Source organism: Mobula hypostoma, chromosome X1, assembly GCF_963921235.1.
Source record: "Mobula hypostoma chromosome X1, sMobHyp1.1, whole genome shotgun sequence".
Lineage (NCBI taxonomy): Eukaryota > Metazoa > Chordata > Chondrichthyes > Myliobatiformes > Myliobatidae > Mobula > Mobula hypostoma.
In genome coordinates, this window is record NC_086128.1 from 70,633,481 (window position 1) to 70,652,087 (window position 18,607).

At 47.4% G+C, this 18,607-nt stretch overlaps 1 protein-coding gene across 2 annotated transcripts in view; it reads left to right on the forward strand.

Moving 5' to 3' along the window:
• The window catches only part of coasy (CoA synthase), an 88,212-nt gene that overhangs the window by 57,104 nt on the left and 12,501 nt on the right, over positions 1 to 18,607 (forward strand). For both annotated transcript variants that reach the window (XM_063037374.1, XM_063037375.1), the window contains exons 5-7: positions 2,810 to 2,999; positions 4,899 to 4,963; positions 12,186 to 12,270. In XM_063037374.1, coding sequence (XP_062893444.1) covers positions 2,810 to 2,999; positions 4,899 to 4,963; positions 12,186 to 12,270 — 340 coding nt within the window. The remainder of the gene's footprint in view (positions 1 to 2,809; positions 3,000 to 4,898; positions 4,964 to 12,185; positions 12,271 to 18,607) is intronic.

Consider the following 18,607-nt stretch of genomic DNA (forward strand, 5'->3'; position numbering starts at 1 on the left):
ACCTCGAGGGACTGTTGGACTTGTTCACCAAGGCCACTCAAGGTTCTAAGGATTCGGGATGGTGGTGAAGAGTGCTAGCTTGGGTCGAGGCATCCGATGTTGCAGCGTTTGCCGAGCTTGGCGGCTGGCTTGCAAACGTTTCATGGCCAGTCAAGGTGACATCCTCAGTGCACAGTGGCTGGAGTTTCTCTCTGGGGGGGAGCTACAATAAACACGAGCACTCCCAGGGAGAGACTCCATCTGAGGACTTCACCTCAACTGGCGAGGAAAGGTCTTCAAGAATACAGAACGCTGTTGGGTTTCTGGGGGAAGTGGTTAAAACAAGAACGGAAGGAATTATATAGAGACGACAGAATTGGGCAAACTGCTGAATTATTCCTTGTATCTTGTTGGTAAACATCACTCTGGGCCGTGTAGATTTTGTCAGTTGAACACATACTATTACAGTGTGAAGCACGCAATGTTGAAATAGATCAAATGCAAGCTTTGTTACAATCTTTGGGGGTTGATAATTTTCGTGTGAAAAAACTTTATTAAGTTATGGAAGTGATTTTATTTTAATTCACAATATTGTCTTCCATTATTGACAATCCGTAGGGCTTTTTTGGGTAATTTAGTTTTCATTGGATAAAGAACTAGTAGGGTTTTACTTCCCAACTCTCTACACCACACTCCAGTCCAGTTGGTGGTGGTAGTGCACCTTTAAGTTGGAGTGTCCACCGCCAATAAAAGTCAGAAGAGGAAGTTGTTAATTGCCAAGTTTGGCGAACACCACAACGTCAAACTTCTAAGGGTGCTTAGCATTTCTCCAAGACGTCAATCACCTTCCCCTTCTCGGTTTTCCAGCTGATCAACATCATTGTTGTCTTGCCAGCGCCATCAACGTTCATTTCCAGAATCAGAATCGGGTTCAGTATCATGGGCATATGTTGTCAAATTTGTTAACTATGCGGCGTGATAATAGAAAAAAAATGTGAGTTGTAGTAAAAGTGGTGAGGTGGTGTCTGTGGGTTCAATCTCCATTCAGAAATCGGATGGCAGAGGGAAAGAAGCTGTTCCTGAATCGCTGAGTGTGTGAGCCTTCAGGCTGCTGTACCTCCTCCCTGATGGTAGCAATGAGAAGAGGGCATGTCCTGGGTGCTGGGGAACCTTAACGATGGAAGTCACCTTTTTGAGGCACCGCTGCTTGAAGATGCCCTGGATGCTACAGAGGCTGGTGCCCATGATGGAGCTGACTAACTTCACAACTTTCTGCAGATAACTTCGATCCCATGCAGTAGCCCCCTCCCACCCACCCCGTACCAGAAGGTGATGCAGCCAGTTAGAATGTTCTAAAGCTTTAAAGATCAATTTACAACCTAATAAATTGACAGTTTTGTTTGGTATAATTCCTCAACATATTCACGGTATTTCTATATCAGACCAACACGTCATTGCATTTGTCACATTATTGGCTAGAAGGGCTATTTTACTAAAATGGAAAGATGCCTCTGCTCCCATTTTGATACAATGGTTCTCTCAGGTGATGTTATGTCTTAGTTTGGAAAAAATTAGAAGTCGAACTTTTGATCCTAGACTTGACTTTGAGAAAAGGTGGGGTTCTTTTGCCCGTTATTATCATTTGATTTGAGTTAATAAAGATGGTCCTTTCCTGATGCTTGGGTATATGGATTTGGTTGGCAGATTGATGTCTTTTTTTTATGGAAGCTTGTATGGCGTATAGCTCTGGGGTTGTGCTCCAAATGGGGTTTTTTTCCCCCTTTTTTTGTTATTAGGGTTTTTTTGTTTTAGTTAGTAGGGGTTCTTTTTTCTTTCTTTTTTTCCATAAAAAAAGCTTTAACATTTTGTTTTTTTTTATTATTATTGATATACTGTTCAGTTTGGTTGATAGTTTAACTCTTATTCTACATATGGATATGTTGTCTTGATTATTTTGATGTATTTTTCTCTGTTCTTGATTTTCAATCATAATTAATAAAAAAAGATTTAAAGATGAAATGAGAATGTTCTCTGCAATAATCTGCAGAAATTTGTGGGTGCTTTTGGTGACACACCAAAGCTCCTCAAACTGCTAATGAAATATAGCGACTGTCATGCCTTCTTTTGTAGCTGGATCGATATGCTGTGTCCAGGTCAGGTCCTCAGAGATATGGACACCCAAGAATTTGAAATTGCTCACTCTCCACTTCTGATCCGTCTATGAGGACTGGTGTGTGTGTCTTTGCCTTACCCTTTCTGACATCCACAGTCAGCTCCTTGGTCTCACTGACACTGGGTGCAAGGTTGTTGGCATATCTCACTCCTGTACACCCTGTTGACGCCATCTGAAATTCTGCCAACAATCGTCGTATCGTCAGCAAATTTATAGATGCCATTTGAGCTGTGCCTAGCCACACAGTCGTGGGTGTAGAGAGAGTAGAGTGGTAGGCTAAGCACACATCCTGAGGTGCGCCAGTGTTGATCGTCGGCGAGGAGGAAATGTTATTACCAATCCGCACAGATTGTGCTCTTCCGGTTAGGAAGTCGAAGGTCTAGTTGCAGAAGGAGGAACAGAGGCTCAGGTTCTGGAGCTTTTCAATCAGAACTGTAGGAATGATGGTGCTAAACGCTGAGCTGTAGTCAATGAACAGCATCCTGACATGGGTATTGGTTTTGTCACCTGTAGGTTTACCTCCGATGATGTCCAAACTTATAACATACATCTCCATACAACACCCACTGCTATCACATCTGAAATCAACAACTAATTCAACAAATAATTATCAGTGAATTTAGTTCAACATTTATTTACATCCTGGTTCATTTTCAGGATAATCCTCGTTTACCAGCGACTCCCTATGTGATCGGTCTGACTGGATACATGGGCAGTGGAAAATCATCAGTTGTGCAGTACCTGCAGAAAATGGGCGCAGTCGCCATTAACGCTGACGCTATGGGGCACCAGTCCTACAGGCAGGGAACAGCTGCCCATCACAAGATCGTTCAGGAGTTTGGACAAGGTATGTTTAAATCTGATTTATTCACCGATAGCTTGTTCACACGATGCGATTTCTTTGTAAAACATGAAATTTAACTAACAGAGAGACATCATTATTGGATATCGTTTCTTATCATGAAGATGTTCATTTTTACATTTACAGATATTAGTTGAACAGATATTGTAACACTTGATAATCCTACTCTTAATAGAAGTTCCTTTTCAGTAGACGGAACTCGAATTTTGAGTGGCGGACTGACCTCCAACTTGCTGAGGCCAGGCGGCAACTCTCAGACGACTCCTCCTTGGAAAGGTCCCCACACCTCACCATCAGGCCACTGCCTCCTGCAACTCTGCCAACTTCTTCATCTCCGGAGATCTCCCATCCACTCTGCACTGCTCGTTTCTACCTCCGACCCAAGACCCACAAACCTGACTGTCCAGATAGGCCCATTGCCTCTGCCTCCTCCTGCCCCACAGAGCTCGTGTCCTCATACCTCGATTCCATTCTGTCCCCCGGTTCAGTCCCTTCCCACCTACATCTGTGACACTTCTCATGCTCTCGATCTCCTCAGTAACTTGCAGTTCCCTGGCCACGACTGCCTCATCTTCACTATGGATGTTCAGTCCCTCTACACTTCTGTCTCCCATCAAGAAGGCCGTAAAGCACTCCGCTTCTTTCTCAATAAAAGACCAACCAGACCCCCTACACCACCACCTTCCTCTGTCTGTCAGAGCTGGTCCTCACCCCAGTTTCTCCTTCAGCTCCTCAGACTTTCTGCAAACTCAAGGAGTAACCACGGGTACCCGCACGGGCCCTGGCAATGCCTGCCATATTGTTGGCTACGTGGAACAATCTATGTTCCAAGCCTCCCATAACAACGCTCCCTGACTCTTTCTGCGCGACATTGGCGCTGCTTCATGCACCCATGCTGAGCTTGTCAATTTCACCAACTTTGCCTCTAACTTCCACCCTGCCCTTGAATTCACTTGGTCCATTTCTGACACCTCTCTCCCCCTTCTCAATCTCTCCGTCTCCAGATCTGGAGACAAACTGTCTCCCAATATTTTTTTTTTATAAACCCACTGATTCGCACGGCTATCTTGACTATACCTCTTCCCACCCTGTCTCCTATGAAATTGCTGTTCCCTTTTCTCAGTTCTTACATCTCCGCCGCATCTGTTCCCAGGATAAGCGTTTCCTTCCTGTCCTCTTTCTTCAAAGAACGAGGTTTCCCTCCTTCCACCATTGACGCTGCCCTCACCCGCATCTCCTCCATTTCCTGAATATCTGCACTCACTCCATCTTCCTGCCGTCTTAGTAGTGACAGAGTTCGTCTTGTTCTCTCCTACTACCCCATTGGCCTCTGCATCCAACACACCATCCTCCGCAACTTCTGTCAGTTCAACAGGATCCTACACCAAACATGTCATTACCTCTCCCTTAATGTCCGCTTTCTGCAGAGATCGCTTCCTCGGTCGTCCTCCCACACTAACCTCCCTCCCGGCGCTAATCCCTGCAAGCAACGAGGCGTGTGTTGGTCACTGCAGACAGGTTATCCTGGCATACGGTCCACGCTGGAGACCGTCGCCCCTGGCGCACGGTCCGTGCCAGGATAGGGTCCAGTGAATAGTTTGTCCGATGATAATCATCTTTCATGTTCAGCTTTGCCTCCATCAGTGAGGATACTTGTGAAGGAGTAAAGGGTTTAAAAGTGAAACTTCGTTTCAGTCCCCACAGTCTATTGAACTACTTTGCCCCAATGGACCAGTGTTCTGAAACGTAATTTTTTTCTGCAGTTCTGCAGATTCTCCCAAATAAACAGCTGGGCTTCAGCTGACCAAGCGACATTGTTTTGCTGAGTAAACAGAAGCTGCAGTTCGTTCACAGGTATAACTCAAGCGGGTTTTCTCGTTGTAGAAATTCTTCTGCAAGATGGAACCATCAACCGAAAGGCTTTGGGAAAGATCGTCTTCGAAGATCAAGTGAGTACATTTGGTGGAACTTTCCTCTTCACTGGCTGATTTCTGCCTCCTCTGCCTTCATAACATTGCCCCAGTTTTGTAACTGAATCTTGACGCAGGCCTTTGTCACCTGGATCATTTGATCGTTTTAACACGCTTTGGGTCAATTTCTCATCTTCTACACAAGGTGATTTAGAACTGCGCACCCACCCACCCACTTACAAAGACCAATTGACCCACCAACCGGGATGTCTTTGGATAGTGGGAGGAAACGGGAGCACCCGGAGGAAACAGGCAGTCACTCTGCGCTTGCTGCCCTGGTGCACGCACACAGGAAAGCTTTGAGATGGAAAAGCAGAGGATACGGAGAGTCTACAGAGAGATATAGATAGGTTAAGTGAGTGGGCAAGGGTCTGGCAGATGGAGTACAATGTTGGTAAATGCGAGGTCATCCACTTTGGAAGGAAAAATGAAAGAGCAGATTATTATTTAAATGGTAAAAGATTGCAGCATGCAGCTGTGCAGAGGGACTTGGGAGTGCTTGTGCATGAATCACAAAAGGTTAGTTTGCGGATGCAGCCGGCTATCAAGAAGACAACTGGGATGTTGGCCTTCATTGCTAGAGGGATTGAATTTAAGAGCAGAGAGTTTATGCTGCAACTATACAGGGTACTGGTGAGGCTGCACCTGGAGTACTGCGTGCAGTTCTGGTCTCCTTACTTGAGGAAGGAGATACTGGCTTTGGAGGCAGTGCAGAGGAGGTTCACCAGGCTGATTCCAGAGATGAGGGGGGGGTTAGACTATGAGGCGGGATTGAGTCGCCTGGGACTGTACTTACTGGAATTGGGAAGGATGAAAGAAGAGTTTGCAAATGCAAAAGGAAAGAAATAATAATAAATAAGCAATAAATATCGAGAGCATGAGATGAGGAGTCCTTTAAAGTGTGTCCATTGATTGTGGGAACATTTCAGTGATGGGGTGAGTGAAGGTATCACCTTTGGTTCAAGAGTCTGTGGGTTGAGGGGTAATCCCTGAACCTGGTGCTGTGGGTCCTGAGGCTCCTGTACCTCCTTCCTGATGGTTGAGGGGTAATAACTGTTCCTGAACCTGGTGGTGTGGGTCCTGAGGCTCCTGTACCTCCTTCCTGATGGTTGAGGGGTAATAACTGTTCCTGAACCTGGTGGTGTGGGTCCTGAGGCTCCTGTACCTCCTTCCTGATGGTTGAGGGGTAATAACTGTTCTTGAACCTGCTGTGAGTTCTGAGGTTCTTGTACCTCCTTCCTGATGGCAGCAGTGAGAAGGGATCATGACCTTGATAGTGGGGGTCCCTGATGATGGATGCTGCTTTCCTGTAACAGTGCTCCGTGTTTATGTGCTCAGTACTGGGTAGGGCTTTACCTGTGATGGACTGGGCCGTATCCACTGCTTTTTGTAGGATTTTCCATTCAGGGGCTTTGGAGTTTCAAGAGACAATAGACAATAGGTGCCGGAGTAGGCCATTCAGCCCTTCGAGCCAGCACCGCCATTCACTACGATCATGACTGATCATCCACTATCAGTATCCCGTTCCTGCCTTCTCCCCGTATCCCTTCACTCCGCTATCTTTAAGAGCTCTATCTAACTCTTTCTTGAAAGAATCCAGAGAATTGGCCTCCACCCCTTCTGAGGCAGAGCATTCCACAGAACCACAACCCTCTGTGTGAAAAGGTTTTTCCTCAACCCCGTTCTAAATGGTCTACCCCTTATTCTTAAACTGTGGCCTCTGGTTCTGGACTGCCCCAACATTTCCTCAGCAGGCTGTGATGCAGCCAGTCAATATACTCTCCACTACAGAAATCTGTCGAAGTTTCAGATGTCATGCTGAATCTCTGCAAAACTCTGAAGGAAGTGGAGTTACTGCCTTGTTTTCTCTGTAACTGCACTTACGTACATGGCCCAGGACAGGTCTTCTGAAATAACACCTAGTAATCTCCACCTCTGACCCTCCAGTGAGGACTGGCTCCGGAGTCTATAATCAGCTCCTTGGTCTGGCTGATATTGAGCAAGAGGCTGTCGTTGTGGCACCACTCAGCCAGGTTTTCAATCTCCCTCCTAAATGCTGGTTCATCACCAGCTTTGGTACGGCCGGTGACAGTCGTGTAGTCAGCAAACTTGAATATGGCGTTGGAGCTGTGCTTAGCCTCACAATCGTTCGTTTAAAGAGAGTAGAGCAAGTCGGCTGCTGGAGATGGTGGAGGAGATCTCCGTTCGAACAGACCGGGGTCTGCGAAGGAGGAAATCCAGGATCCAATGGTACAAGGAGGAGAGCAGCGCACCGCTGGAGGAGAGGAGAGAGAGCAGCGTGCGCGGCCCTCCCGCGAAAAATGATATCGCATCTGTTAAATAGGGGCCGTAGACAATTCTGATTTGATGGACAGGGACGTGAAAACACAGAGGAATATCTGGAGAAATTTCTGAAACGCCCGTTCGCTGCTGTCGTTACTGCGCAGTTGGGAATCTTCTGGAGGGAAGGCCTCAAAATCCCCGGCTTTGCCTGCTGTTGGCGACCGAGATTGAGGTCGAATCGTTCGGACAGAGATGGCACTCAGTACTCAGTGTCGGAGAGCTGATTCGGAGGCTTGAAGTTTTCGGATATCTCAGAGACGGATTGTGGTCGGGCATGGCAGGGACAGTTTTTCTTCCTTCTCCCGTCTGCATGATATGTGGGACATTTGAGATACTTTGAACTTTTACTGTGCTCATGGACTTCTTCATCAAGTTATGGTATTGTTGCACTGTTGTAACTATATGTTATAATTATGTGGTTTTGTTAGTTTTTTCAGTCTTGGTCTGTCCTGTGTTTTGTGATATCACACCGGAGGAAATATTGTATCATTTCTTAATGCATGCATTACTAAATGACAATAAAAGAGGACTGCGTGTCCTCATAATCTAAAAGGTAGTTATGCCACGGTCTTTGACCTTATTGAGGGTGTGGTGGTATTGTATGCTGAGCTGTAGTCAATAAAGAGCATCCTGATGTATGCATCTCTGTGTCCAGATGTTCCAGGCTTGAGTGAAGAGCCAATAAGATGGCATCTGCTGTGAACCTGTTTCTCCGGTAGGCTAATTGGAGCGAACCTAAGTCACTTCTCAAGCAAGAGTTGATATGTTTCATCAGCAACCTCTCAAGACACTTCACTGCCAACGTAAATGCTACTGGACATTAGTCATTGAAGCAAGTCACCCACATTCTTCTTGGGCACTGGTGTAATTGAAGCCTGCTTGAACCACACACTGCAGAAGCGAGAGGTTAAAGCTCTCAGTGAACACTCCAGCTCAGGTCTTTAGTACTTCGCCAGGTACCCCGTCTGGGCCGGGTGATTTTTGTAGCTTCACCCTCCTGAAGCCTGTTTGTACGTCGGCCTTGGGCTCTGAACTCACAGAATCCTTTGGGGGATGTGGGAGTTCATGACGGCCGCTTAAATGTTTTGACGGTCAAAGTGAGCGTAGAAGGCATCGAGTCATCTGGAAGTGAATTCCTGCTGTCTCCTCTGTCGCTTGATTTAACTTGACAGTATTCAAGCCCTGCCAGAACTGTTGAGCATCCTCGTTGATTCAGGTTTGGTCCAGAATTACCGCTCCGCCTGTGAGGTGACTTTCTGGAGGTCGTTCCTGTAATACCTATGAGTTTTTTGGTCACCAGATTGAATGCCTCTAGTCTGGCCCACAGCAGACTGAGGATCTCGTGGTTCATCCAGGGTTGGTGAAGACTCTGAATGAATTTGTGGGGAAATGCTCATCCACGACTGTTTTAATAAAGTCTGTGACAACCGTAGTGTATTCGTTTACATCCACAGCTGAGTTCCTGAACATGGCCCAGTCCACCAAATCAAAGTAATCCTTTGCCTCCTGAGGCCAGCTCGTTGTTGTCTGTTTAGTCTCTACCTGTATGCAGGTAGGAGAAGGCCAGCCAAGTGATCAGATTTACCGAAAGGTGGTCTGGGCATGGAACAGCAGGCGTTCCTTATCATAGTATAACAGTGGTCTCGTGTGTTGGGATGTCTGGTGCTGATGGTAATTGGGCAGTGTTTTCTTCAAGAAAGCCTAGTTGAAGTCCTCGACTATGATTTGAAATGTGTCGGTATGGACTGTTTCTAGTTTGGAGAAGGTATTGTGCAGTATCGCAAGCACTTAATTATACTTGGCCACCGACGGTATGTAAACTGCGGTCAGGATTATAGATAAGAACGCCCTTTCTAAGTAGAACAGATGGCATTTGACTGTTAGGTGTTCCAAGTCGGCGGGGGTGGGGGTGAGGGACACGAGTTTGACAAAACCACTGGGGGTTTATCATCAAACACACTCCTCTCACCTCTTCCTTTTACCTTTTCTAAATCAGCAGCTTGGTCTTTGGTATGAATCGAGAAGCCTTCGGCTCTGATCACTGTATGTGGTGCGCTTGGAGAAAGCCAAGTTCCAGTCAGACATACAACATAACAGTCTCTCATTTCCCTTTGACACAGCGATCTTGCCCCCAGGTCCTCAATGTTGTTCTCCAGTGACTGCGCATCTGCCAACAAGATGCTGGGTAGACGGGGCCTCATCTCTGCCTTTCAGCCTGGCTTGGAGTCGTTCTCCACCCCTCCCCCATCTTACCTCACTTCCAGCCATGGCAATGAATCTTCATCCACTTAAAGTGCCTGGTTCGCCAAGTCCATCAGAAGATCTTGAGATCATTATGTTGATTTAAAAGTCCTCCAGGAGGACCAGAACCTTGTCGTGATTTGGAGGCTTGCGTGCCTTAATGACCCGGAGAGGTACGCTGGCTGGGGTCAGGGCTTTATGCTTTGGGTCTTGCCAACAGGTCAGAGCGTAGGGACCAGACTAAGGGCAATCCTCCGATCCTCCAGGTTCGGGGATTGAGCTCAGAGCTAACAACCCTGACCAGTAAAACAAGACAGTCGTGAACACTGAGCCTCTGACACGATGAAGGAAGCCCTGAACACCGCCAGAGATGGGGGACTGTCACTGCTGCCCGACATGCCAGCAGTGTAACAGGCAGTATCTGAAAGTATATTTAGAACCATTGCCTGCATCACACAGAACATGCCATCTTGAAATCGAACTCCTGGACCAGGCTTTGGTTATGAGACCATAAGATACAGGAGCAGAATTAGGCCACTTGGCCCATCGTCTGCTCTGCCATTCATCATGGCTGATTGTTGGAGAAATATTAGGAACTGCACTCAGACACGGAGGAGATCGCTTCAACCAACCTTTATTCGTGATACCACAGAGAACTCTTCCCTAAGAGCGGGGTGTCAGAGTTCTGAAAACAGCTTCAAGTACAGCTTCATTGATACAGTTGGGTGCATATCAGTAGGCTCTACAAACGGGGTATCGGTTAGTTATCAGCTGTTCATGCACTCGTGATCACAGCACATTCCATTGATGAGACAGTGGGATGCAGGCCTTGGGGTTTAAATCGAAAGAAAAGGACAACGTTCACAGTCAATCCTCATACATGACCCCTGTGCAGACACACAATACATTCTGTTGCCCTTTAATCACAATAATGAAGCCGCTCTGGCAGAAATATGCTAACGTGTGATAAAACATTACATAAACAGGGACAGACTGGTGCGTTCGGTTCCCCCCCACCCCCACTCTCGCCTTTCACAGGCTTCAGGCATTTATTCCATTTACTCCATTTTGACCCTTTGATGCTTGAAAATTCCTCCACACTGATCCCCTCAACCTCAATTTCCTGATTTCTCGCCGTATCCCTTCAAGCCCTGACTAATCAAGAACCTATCAAGCTCTGCCTTAAGTACACCCAAAGACGCGGCCTCCACAGCCGCCTCTGGTGACGAATTCCACAGATTCACCGCTCCTTGGCTAAAGAAATTCCTCCTCATCTCTATTTTAAAAGGACACCCCTCTATTCTGAAGCTGTGTCCTCTGGTCCAACACTCCCCGACCACATTCACTCTGTCTGTGCCCTCTGGTCCGAGACTCCCCCACTATAGGAAACATCCTCTCCACATCCACTCTATCTGTGCCCTCTGGTCCTAGACTCCCCCATTATAGGAAACATCCTCTCCACATCCACTCTATCTGTGTCCTCTGGTCCTAGACTCCCCCACTATAGGAAACATCCTCACCACATCCACTCTATCTGTGCCCTCTGGTCCTATACTCCCCCACTATAGGAAACATCCTCACCACATCCACTCTATCTGTGCCCTCTGGTCCTAGACTCCCCCACTATAGGAAACATCCTCTCCACATCCACTCTATCTGTGTCCACTGGTCCTAGACTCCCCCACTACAGGAAACTTCCTCTCCACATCCGCTCTATCTGTGTCCTCTGGTCCTGGACTCCCCCACTATAGGAAACATCCTCTCCACATCCGCTCTATCTGTGCCCTCAGGTCCTAGACTCCCCGACTATAGGAAACATCCTCTCCACATCCACTCTATCTGTGCCCTTGGGTCCTAGACTCCCCCACTACAGGAAACTTCCTCTCCACATCCACTCTATCTGTGTCCTCTGGTCCTAGACTCCCCCACTGTAGGAAACATCCTCTCCACATCCACTCTATCTGTGTCCTCTGGTCCGAGACTCCCACACTATGGGAAACATCCTCTCCACATCCACTCTATCTGTGTCCTCTGGTCCTAGACTCCCCCACTATAGGAAACATCCTCTCCACATCCACTCTATCTGTGTCCTCTGGTCCTAGACTCCCCCACTATAGGAAACATCCTCTCCACATCCACTCTATCTGTGCCCTCTGGTCCTAGACTCCCCCACTATAGGAAACATCCTCTCCACATCCACTCTATCTGTGTCCTCTGGTCCTAGACTCCCCCACTATAGGAAACATCCTCTCCACAACCACTGTCTGTACCCTCTGGTCTTAGACTCCCAGACCACAGGAGACATCCTCTCAATATCCACTCTATCAAGGCCTTGCAACATTCGATAGGTTTCAATAAGGTCACCCCTCATTCTTCTGAATTCCAGTGAGTTTTTGTCCTATTATGTCCTCATGTGACTCATTGTGAATATTTTTGTTGCTAGCGATGTCTTGTGCTTTGTTTTGAAAGGTGGTATGTGAACGCAAATTTCTGAACTGTTGAATGCTTCTCAACTACTTGAACCATAACTTCTGTCTATTACGAGGTATCATAAGGGGTTTGACTCGCGCTTCCCCAAGAAAATGTTTCCTTATGGCTGCCTGTTCTTCTCTTTCAGGAGAAACTAAAACGTCTCACCAGCATTGTGTGGCCTGAGACGGCAGCTCTCGTCAAACAGATGATCAGCCAGGCTGGTTCAGAGGGTAAGTGCTGAGGACCGAACTGGGATTGTTAAGTATTGTCACGTGTACGGCAAAAAGCTTTGTTTTGCAAGCCATGCATACGGATCATTTCATTACATCAGTACATCGAGGTAGTACAAGCGAAAACCAGCAACGGAGTTCAGAATAGAGCATCGCGGTTATAGAGAGAGTGCAGTTCACGTACTCAATAATGTGCAACAATGAGGTGGATTCATCTTTAACGTACAGGAGGTCTAGCCTCAGCAAGGACCTGGACCCACTGCATATTGCCTATCACCACAACAGATCAATGGCAGACGCAATCTCAATGGCTCTTCACACAGCCTTAGACCACCTGCACAACACAAACACCTACGTCAGGATGCTGTTCATCGACTATAGCTCAGCATCTAACACCATCATTCCCACAATCCTAAGCGAGAAGTTGCAGAACCTGGGCCTCTGTACCTCCCTCTGCAATTGGATCCTCACCCGGAAGACCACAATCTGTGCGGATTGATGACAGTATCTCCAGCTCACTGACGATCAACACTGGTGCACCTCAGGGGTGTATGCTCAGCCCACTGCTCTACTCTTTCTGTAGGTTAGGGAAAAAGGCAGAGAAGTGGCAAATGGAAGTATGTAGTCATGCGCTTTGGTAGGAGAAATGAAAAGGCTAGCTATTTTCTAAATGGAGAGAAAGTTCAAAAATCTGAGGCACAAGGGGCCTTGGGAGTCCTCATGTAGGATTCCCCAAAAGTTTAATTTTCAGATTGTCGGTGTAAGGAAGGCAAATGTGATGTTAGCATTCATTTCGAGAGGACTAGAATATAAAAGCAAGGATGTAAAGCTGAAGATTTATAAAGCACTGGTATTGTGAGCAGTTTCGAGCCCCTTATCTAAGAAGGGATGTGCTGAAACTGGAGAGGCTTCAATGGAGGTTCACAAAAATAATTCCAGGATTGAAAGTCTTGTCACATGAGGAGCATTTGATGGCTCTGGGCCTGTATTCTCTGGAATTCAGAAGAATGTGGGGGATCTCATTGAAACCTAGCGAATATTAAAAGATAGGTGAATGTGGAGAGGATGTTTCCAATAGTGGGGTAGTCTTGAACCAGAGGACACAGCCTCAGAATGGAGGGACGTCCATTTAGTACAGAGATGTTTAGCCAGAGTGAAGTGAATCTGTGGAATTTGTTGCCACAGACAGCTGTGGGGGCCAAGTCATTGAGTGTATTTAACATAGAAACATAGAGAACATACAGCACAACACAGGCCCTTCGGCCCACAAAGCTGTGCCGAACATGTCCCTACCTTAGAACTACCTAGGCTTTACCCGTAGCCGTCTATCTTTCTAAGCTCCATGTATCCATCCAGGAGTCTCTTAAAAGACCTGATCATTTCCTCCACCAGCGCTGCCAGCAGCCCATTCCACACACTCACCACTCTCTGCATAAAAAAAACTTACCCCTGACATGTCCTCTGTACCTACTTCCAAACTACGCCCTCTTGTGCTAGCCAGTTCAGCCCTAGGGAAAAGCCTCTGACAATCCACATGATCATTGTCTCTCATTATCTTATACACCTCTATCAGGTCACCCCTCATCCTCTGATGCTCCCAAGGAGGAAAAGGCTGAGTTCGCTTAACCTATTCTCATAAGGCATGCTAGCCAATCCAGGCAAATCTCCTCTGCAGCCCACATCCTTCCTATAGTGAAGCGACCAGAACTGAGCACAGTACTCCAAGTGGGGTCTGACCAGGGTCTTATATAGCTGTAACATTACCTCTCAGCTCTTAAACTCAATCCCATGATTGATGAAGGCCAATGCACCGTATGCCTTCTTAACCACAAAGTCAACCTGCATAGTATCTTTGAGTGTCCTATGGACTCGGACCCCAAGATCCCTCTGATCCTCCACACTGCCAATAGTCTTACCATTAATACTATATTCTGCCATCATATTTGACCTACCAAAATGAACCACCTCACAAATATCTGGGTTGAACTCCATCTGCCACTTCTCAGCCCAGTTTTCCATCCTATCAATGTCCCGTTGTAACCTCTGACAGCCCTCCACACTATCCACAACACCTCCAACCTTTGTGTTATCAGCAAATTTACTAACCCATCCCTCCACTTCCTCATCCTTTTCCGTAGTGAATACTGAAGTACCTCCATTAACTGTTCATTAAGTACCTCCGCTATTTCCTCCGGTTCCATACACACCTCTATATTGTCACACTTGATTGGTCCTATTCTCTCACGTCATATCCCCTTGCTCTTCACATACTTGTAGAATGCCTTGTGGTTTTTCTTAATCCTGTTTGCCTTCTCATGGCCCCTTCTGGCTCTCCTTATTTCATTCTTAAACTCCTTCCTGCGAGCCTTATAATCTTCTAGATTCCTATCATTACCTAGTTTTTGAACCTTTCGTAAGCTCTTCTTTTCTTCTTGACTAGATTTACAACAGCCTTTATGCACCACAGATCTTGTACCCTACCATCCTTTCCATGTCTCATTGGAACGTACCCATGCAGAACCGCATGCAAATATCCCCTGAACATTTGCCATATTTCTTCCGTACGTCTCTCTGAGAACATCTGTTTCCAATTTATGCTTCCAAGTTCCGGCCTGATAGCCTCATATTTCCCATTACTCCAATTAAACATTTCCCTAACTTATCTGTTCCTATCCCTCTCCAATGCTATGGTAAAGGAGATAGAATTGTGAACACTATCTCCAAAATGCTGTCCCACTGAGAGACCTGACACCTGACCAGGTTCATTTCCCAATACTAGATACTAGCCTCTCCTCTTGTAGGCTTATCTACATATTGTGTCAGGAAACCTTCCTGAACACACCTAACAAACTCCACCCCATCTAAACCCCTCACTCTAGGGAGATGCCAATCAATATTTGGGAAATTAAAATCTCCCACCACAACAACCTTGTTATTATTACATCTTTCCAGAATCTCTCTCCCTGTCTGCTGCTCGATGCCCCTGTTACTATCGGGTGGTCTATAAAAAACACCCAGTAGTGTTATTGACCCCTCCCTCTTCCTAACTTCCACCCACAAAGACTCTGTAGACAACCCCTCCATGACTTCTTCCTTTTCTGCAGCCGTGACACTATCTCAGATCAACAGTGCCACACCCCCATCTCTTTTGCCTCCCTCCCTGTCCTTTCTGAAACATTTAAAACCTGGCACTTGAAGTAGCCATTCCTGCCCCTGAGCCATCCAAGTCTCTGCAAAGGCCATAACATCATAGCTCCAAGTGTTGATTCATGCTCTAAGCTCATCTGCATTATTCATGATGCTTCTCATATTAAAATAGACACATCTCAAACCATCGGTCTGAGCACGTCCCTTCTTTATCACCTGCCTATCGTCCCTCTCGCACTGTCTGCAAACCTTCTCTATTTGTGAGCCAACCTCCCTTTTCCCCGTCACTTCAGTTCGGTTCCCACCCCCCAGCAATTCTAGTTTAAACTCTCCCCAATAGCCTTAGCAAACCTCCCCACCAGGATATTGGTCCCCCTCGGATTCAAGTGCAACCTGTCCGTTTTGTACAGGTCACACCTGCCCCAAAAGAGGTCCCAATGATCAAGAAATCTGAATCTCTGCCCCCTGCTCCAATCCCTCAGCCACACATTTATCCTCCACCTCATTCTATTCCTATACTCACTGTCACGTGGCACAGGCAGTAATCCCAAGATTACTACCTTTGAGGTCCTGCTTCTCAACTTCTTTCCTAACTCCCTGTAGTCTGTTTTCAGGACCTCCTTCCTTTTCCTATCCATGTCATTGGTACCAATATGTACCACGACCTCTGGCTGTTCTCCTTCCCACTTCAGGATATCGTGGACGTGATCAGAAACATCCTGGACCCTGGCATCTGGGAGGCAATCTACTATCCGCGTTTCTTTCCTGCGTCCACAGAATCGCCTGTCTGACCCCCTAACTATAGAGTCCCCTATCACTGCTGCCATCCTCTTCCTTTCCCTACCCTTCTGAGCCACAGGGCCAGACTCTGTGCCAGAGGCACGGCCACCGTTCCTTCCCCCAGGCAGGACATTCCCCCCCAACAGCACTCAAGCAGGAATACTTATTATATAGGGGGACAGCCACTGGGGTACTCTCTAGCACCTGCTTCTTGCGTTTCCCTCTCCTGACTGTTACCCACTTCTCTGTCTCCTGTGGTGCCGGGGTGACTACCTGCCTATAGCTCCTACCTATCACCTCCTCCCTCTCCCTGACCAGACGAAGGTCATCGAGGTGCATCTCCAGTTCCCTAACGCGGTCTCTAACGAGCTGCTGCTCGACACACCTGGTGTAGATGTGGCCGTCTGGGAGGCCGGGAGTCTCTAGGACCTCCCACATCTGACACCGGGCACAGAAAACCGGCCTCACACACATACTCTCTGCCTTTATTTTAAACAGATAACCTACCTGGCCTCGACCCTTTATCGTCGAAGCCCCGTTGAGCCAAAGCCTTCGTACTCTGTCTCCCTCTACTCCAGCGCCTTCTCCTCCGATGCCTGCTCTGTAAATCTGTCTTCCTCTTAAATCCTTCCCGCTGTTCTCACTGGCCGACCTCCACGTGCTTGCGCAGTCGTCCCCGTTCAAACTGCCGAAGGAATAACCGTCACCTTCTCAACTCTGCTCGCTTTTAAACTCTTCCCGCTGTTCTCACCGGCAGAGGTTGATAGATTCTTGATTAGTCAGGGCATGAAGGGATACAGGGGGAAGGCAGGAGACTGGGGCTGAGAGGGTAAATGGATCAGCCGTGATGAAATACTAGAGCAGGCTCGATGGGCCAAATGTCCTCATTTTGACCCTATATTGTATGGTCTTATGGTCTTTCATCTTGTAATGTCGTGGTACCCACTGTTAAGCAGACAAAGGTTCTTTGCCGTGGCTGGAGGAGGGGAAAACTCCAGGCCAGGCTGGGGCGCAGAGGGATGAGACTCTTGTTATCAAATGTGCTGTCGCTGGAGAACAGGACTGAAAACTTAACGGTGAGGATTGCTGTATGGGAGGGAAATGAGGAATTGTGTGTTCTGTGTTTCACAGAGATGTGGCTCTCCTGGGACTCTCCGGATATGCTAATAAAACCCAGAGGCTTCTCGATGCAGAGGATGGACTGAACTGCTGATTCTGTGAAGGCAAAAGTTTGGTGTCTATGTTGCACGATAAACTCTTTGTGGTGTTCGGACAGGGCAATTTTGTTGCACAGTTATTCCCCTGACCTGGATTAAGTGCCGACATTTCTACTTACCGAGAGAGTTCTCCCTGTGATCCTGACCACAGTTTACATACTACCAAAGGCTGACGTTAATCAGGCTGTCAAGATATTCGATGCTGCCATCACCAAACAACACTCCACCCTGACGCATTTGAAGTCGTAGTCGAGGACTTCACTCAGACTTGTTAGAAGAAATCTCTGCCCAGTTATCATCAGCATTTAACCTGCAGCACCGGGGGTCCCAACACACTCGACCACTGCTATAAGGAGTGCCTGCTGTGCCATGCCCGGAAAGCTGATCGCTTGGCTGTCCTTCTCCTATCTGATTACAGACAGCGGCTGAAGAGCAGGGCCCCAGAGATGAGGACAACAAAGAGGTGGTCGCAGGAGGCAGAGGAGCGGCTATGGGATTGTTTCAAGTTGGTGGAGTGCGCCGTGTTCAAGGATTCATCAGAGGATCGTGGTTGTCACCGACCTTGTAACAAAAAAGTTGTAAGATGAGTGTCTCCACAAGTTCATTCAGAGTCTTCCCCAGTCAGAAGCCCTGGATGAACCACGAGATCCCCAATCTGCTGAGGGCCAGATCGGTGGTATTCAGGTCTGGAAAGGCATCTCACATGTGACGCGGCAATTCCAGACCAGACATGAATCACTGAAGGATGCTCGACTGCTGTGACAGGGCTTAAATGCTGTGACTAGTGAAACCAAGACTTCCCTCCCGGACGAGCTCAATGTCTTCTATGCTTGCTTCGACCGGAGGAACTTTCAGAAACTCCCGTAGACCCCAGTGACCCTGTGATTTCAGGCTCTGAGGCCGGCGTGAGAGCGTCTTTCAGGAGGGTGAACTCACGGAAACCGTCCATCCCGGATGGGGTATCTGGCCAAGTATTAAAGACCTGTGCTGATCAACTAGCTGGAGCGTTCACCGATATCTTTAACCTCTCACTTCGGCGCTCTGCAGTACCTACCTGCTTCAAGTAGGACTCAGTTGTACCGCTGCCTAAAAAGAAGGTGGTGACCTGCTTCAGTGGCGATCATCCAGTAACATTTACACCCACAGTGACGAAGTGTTCTGAGGGGTTGGTGATGAAACTTATACACTCCTGC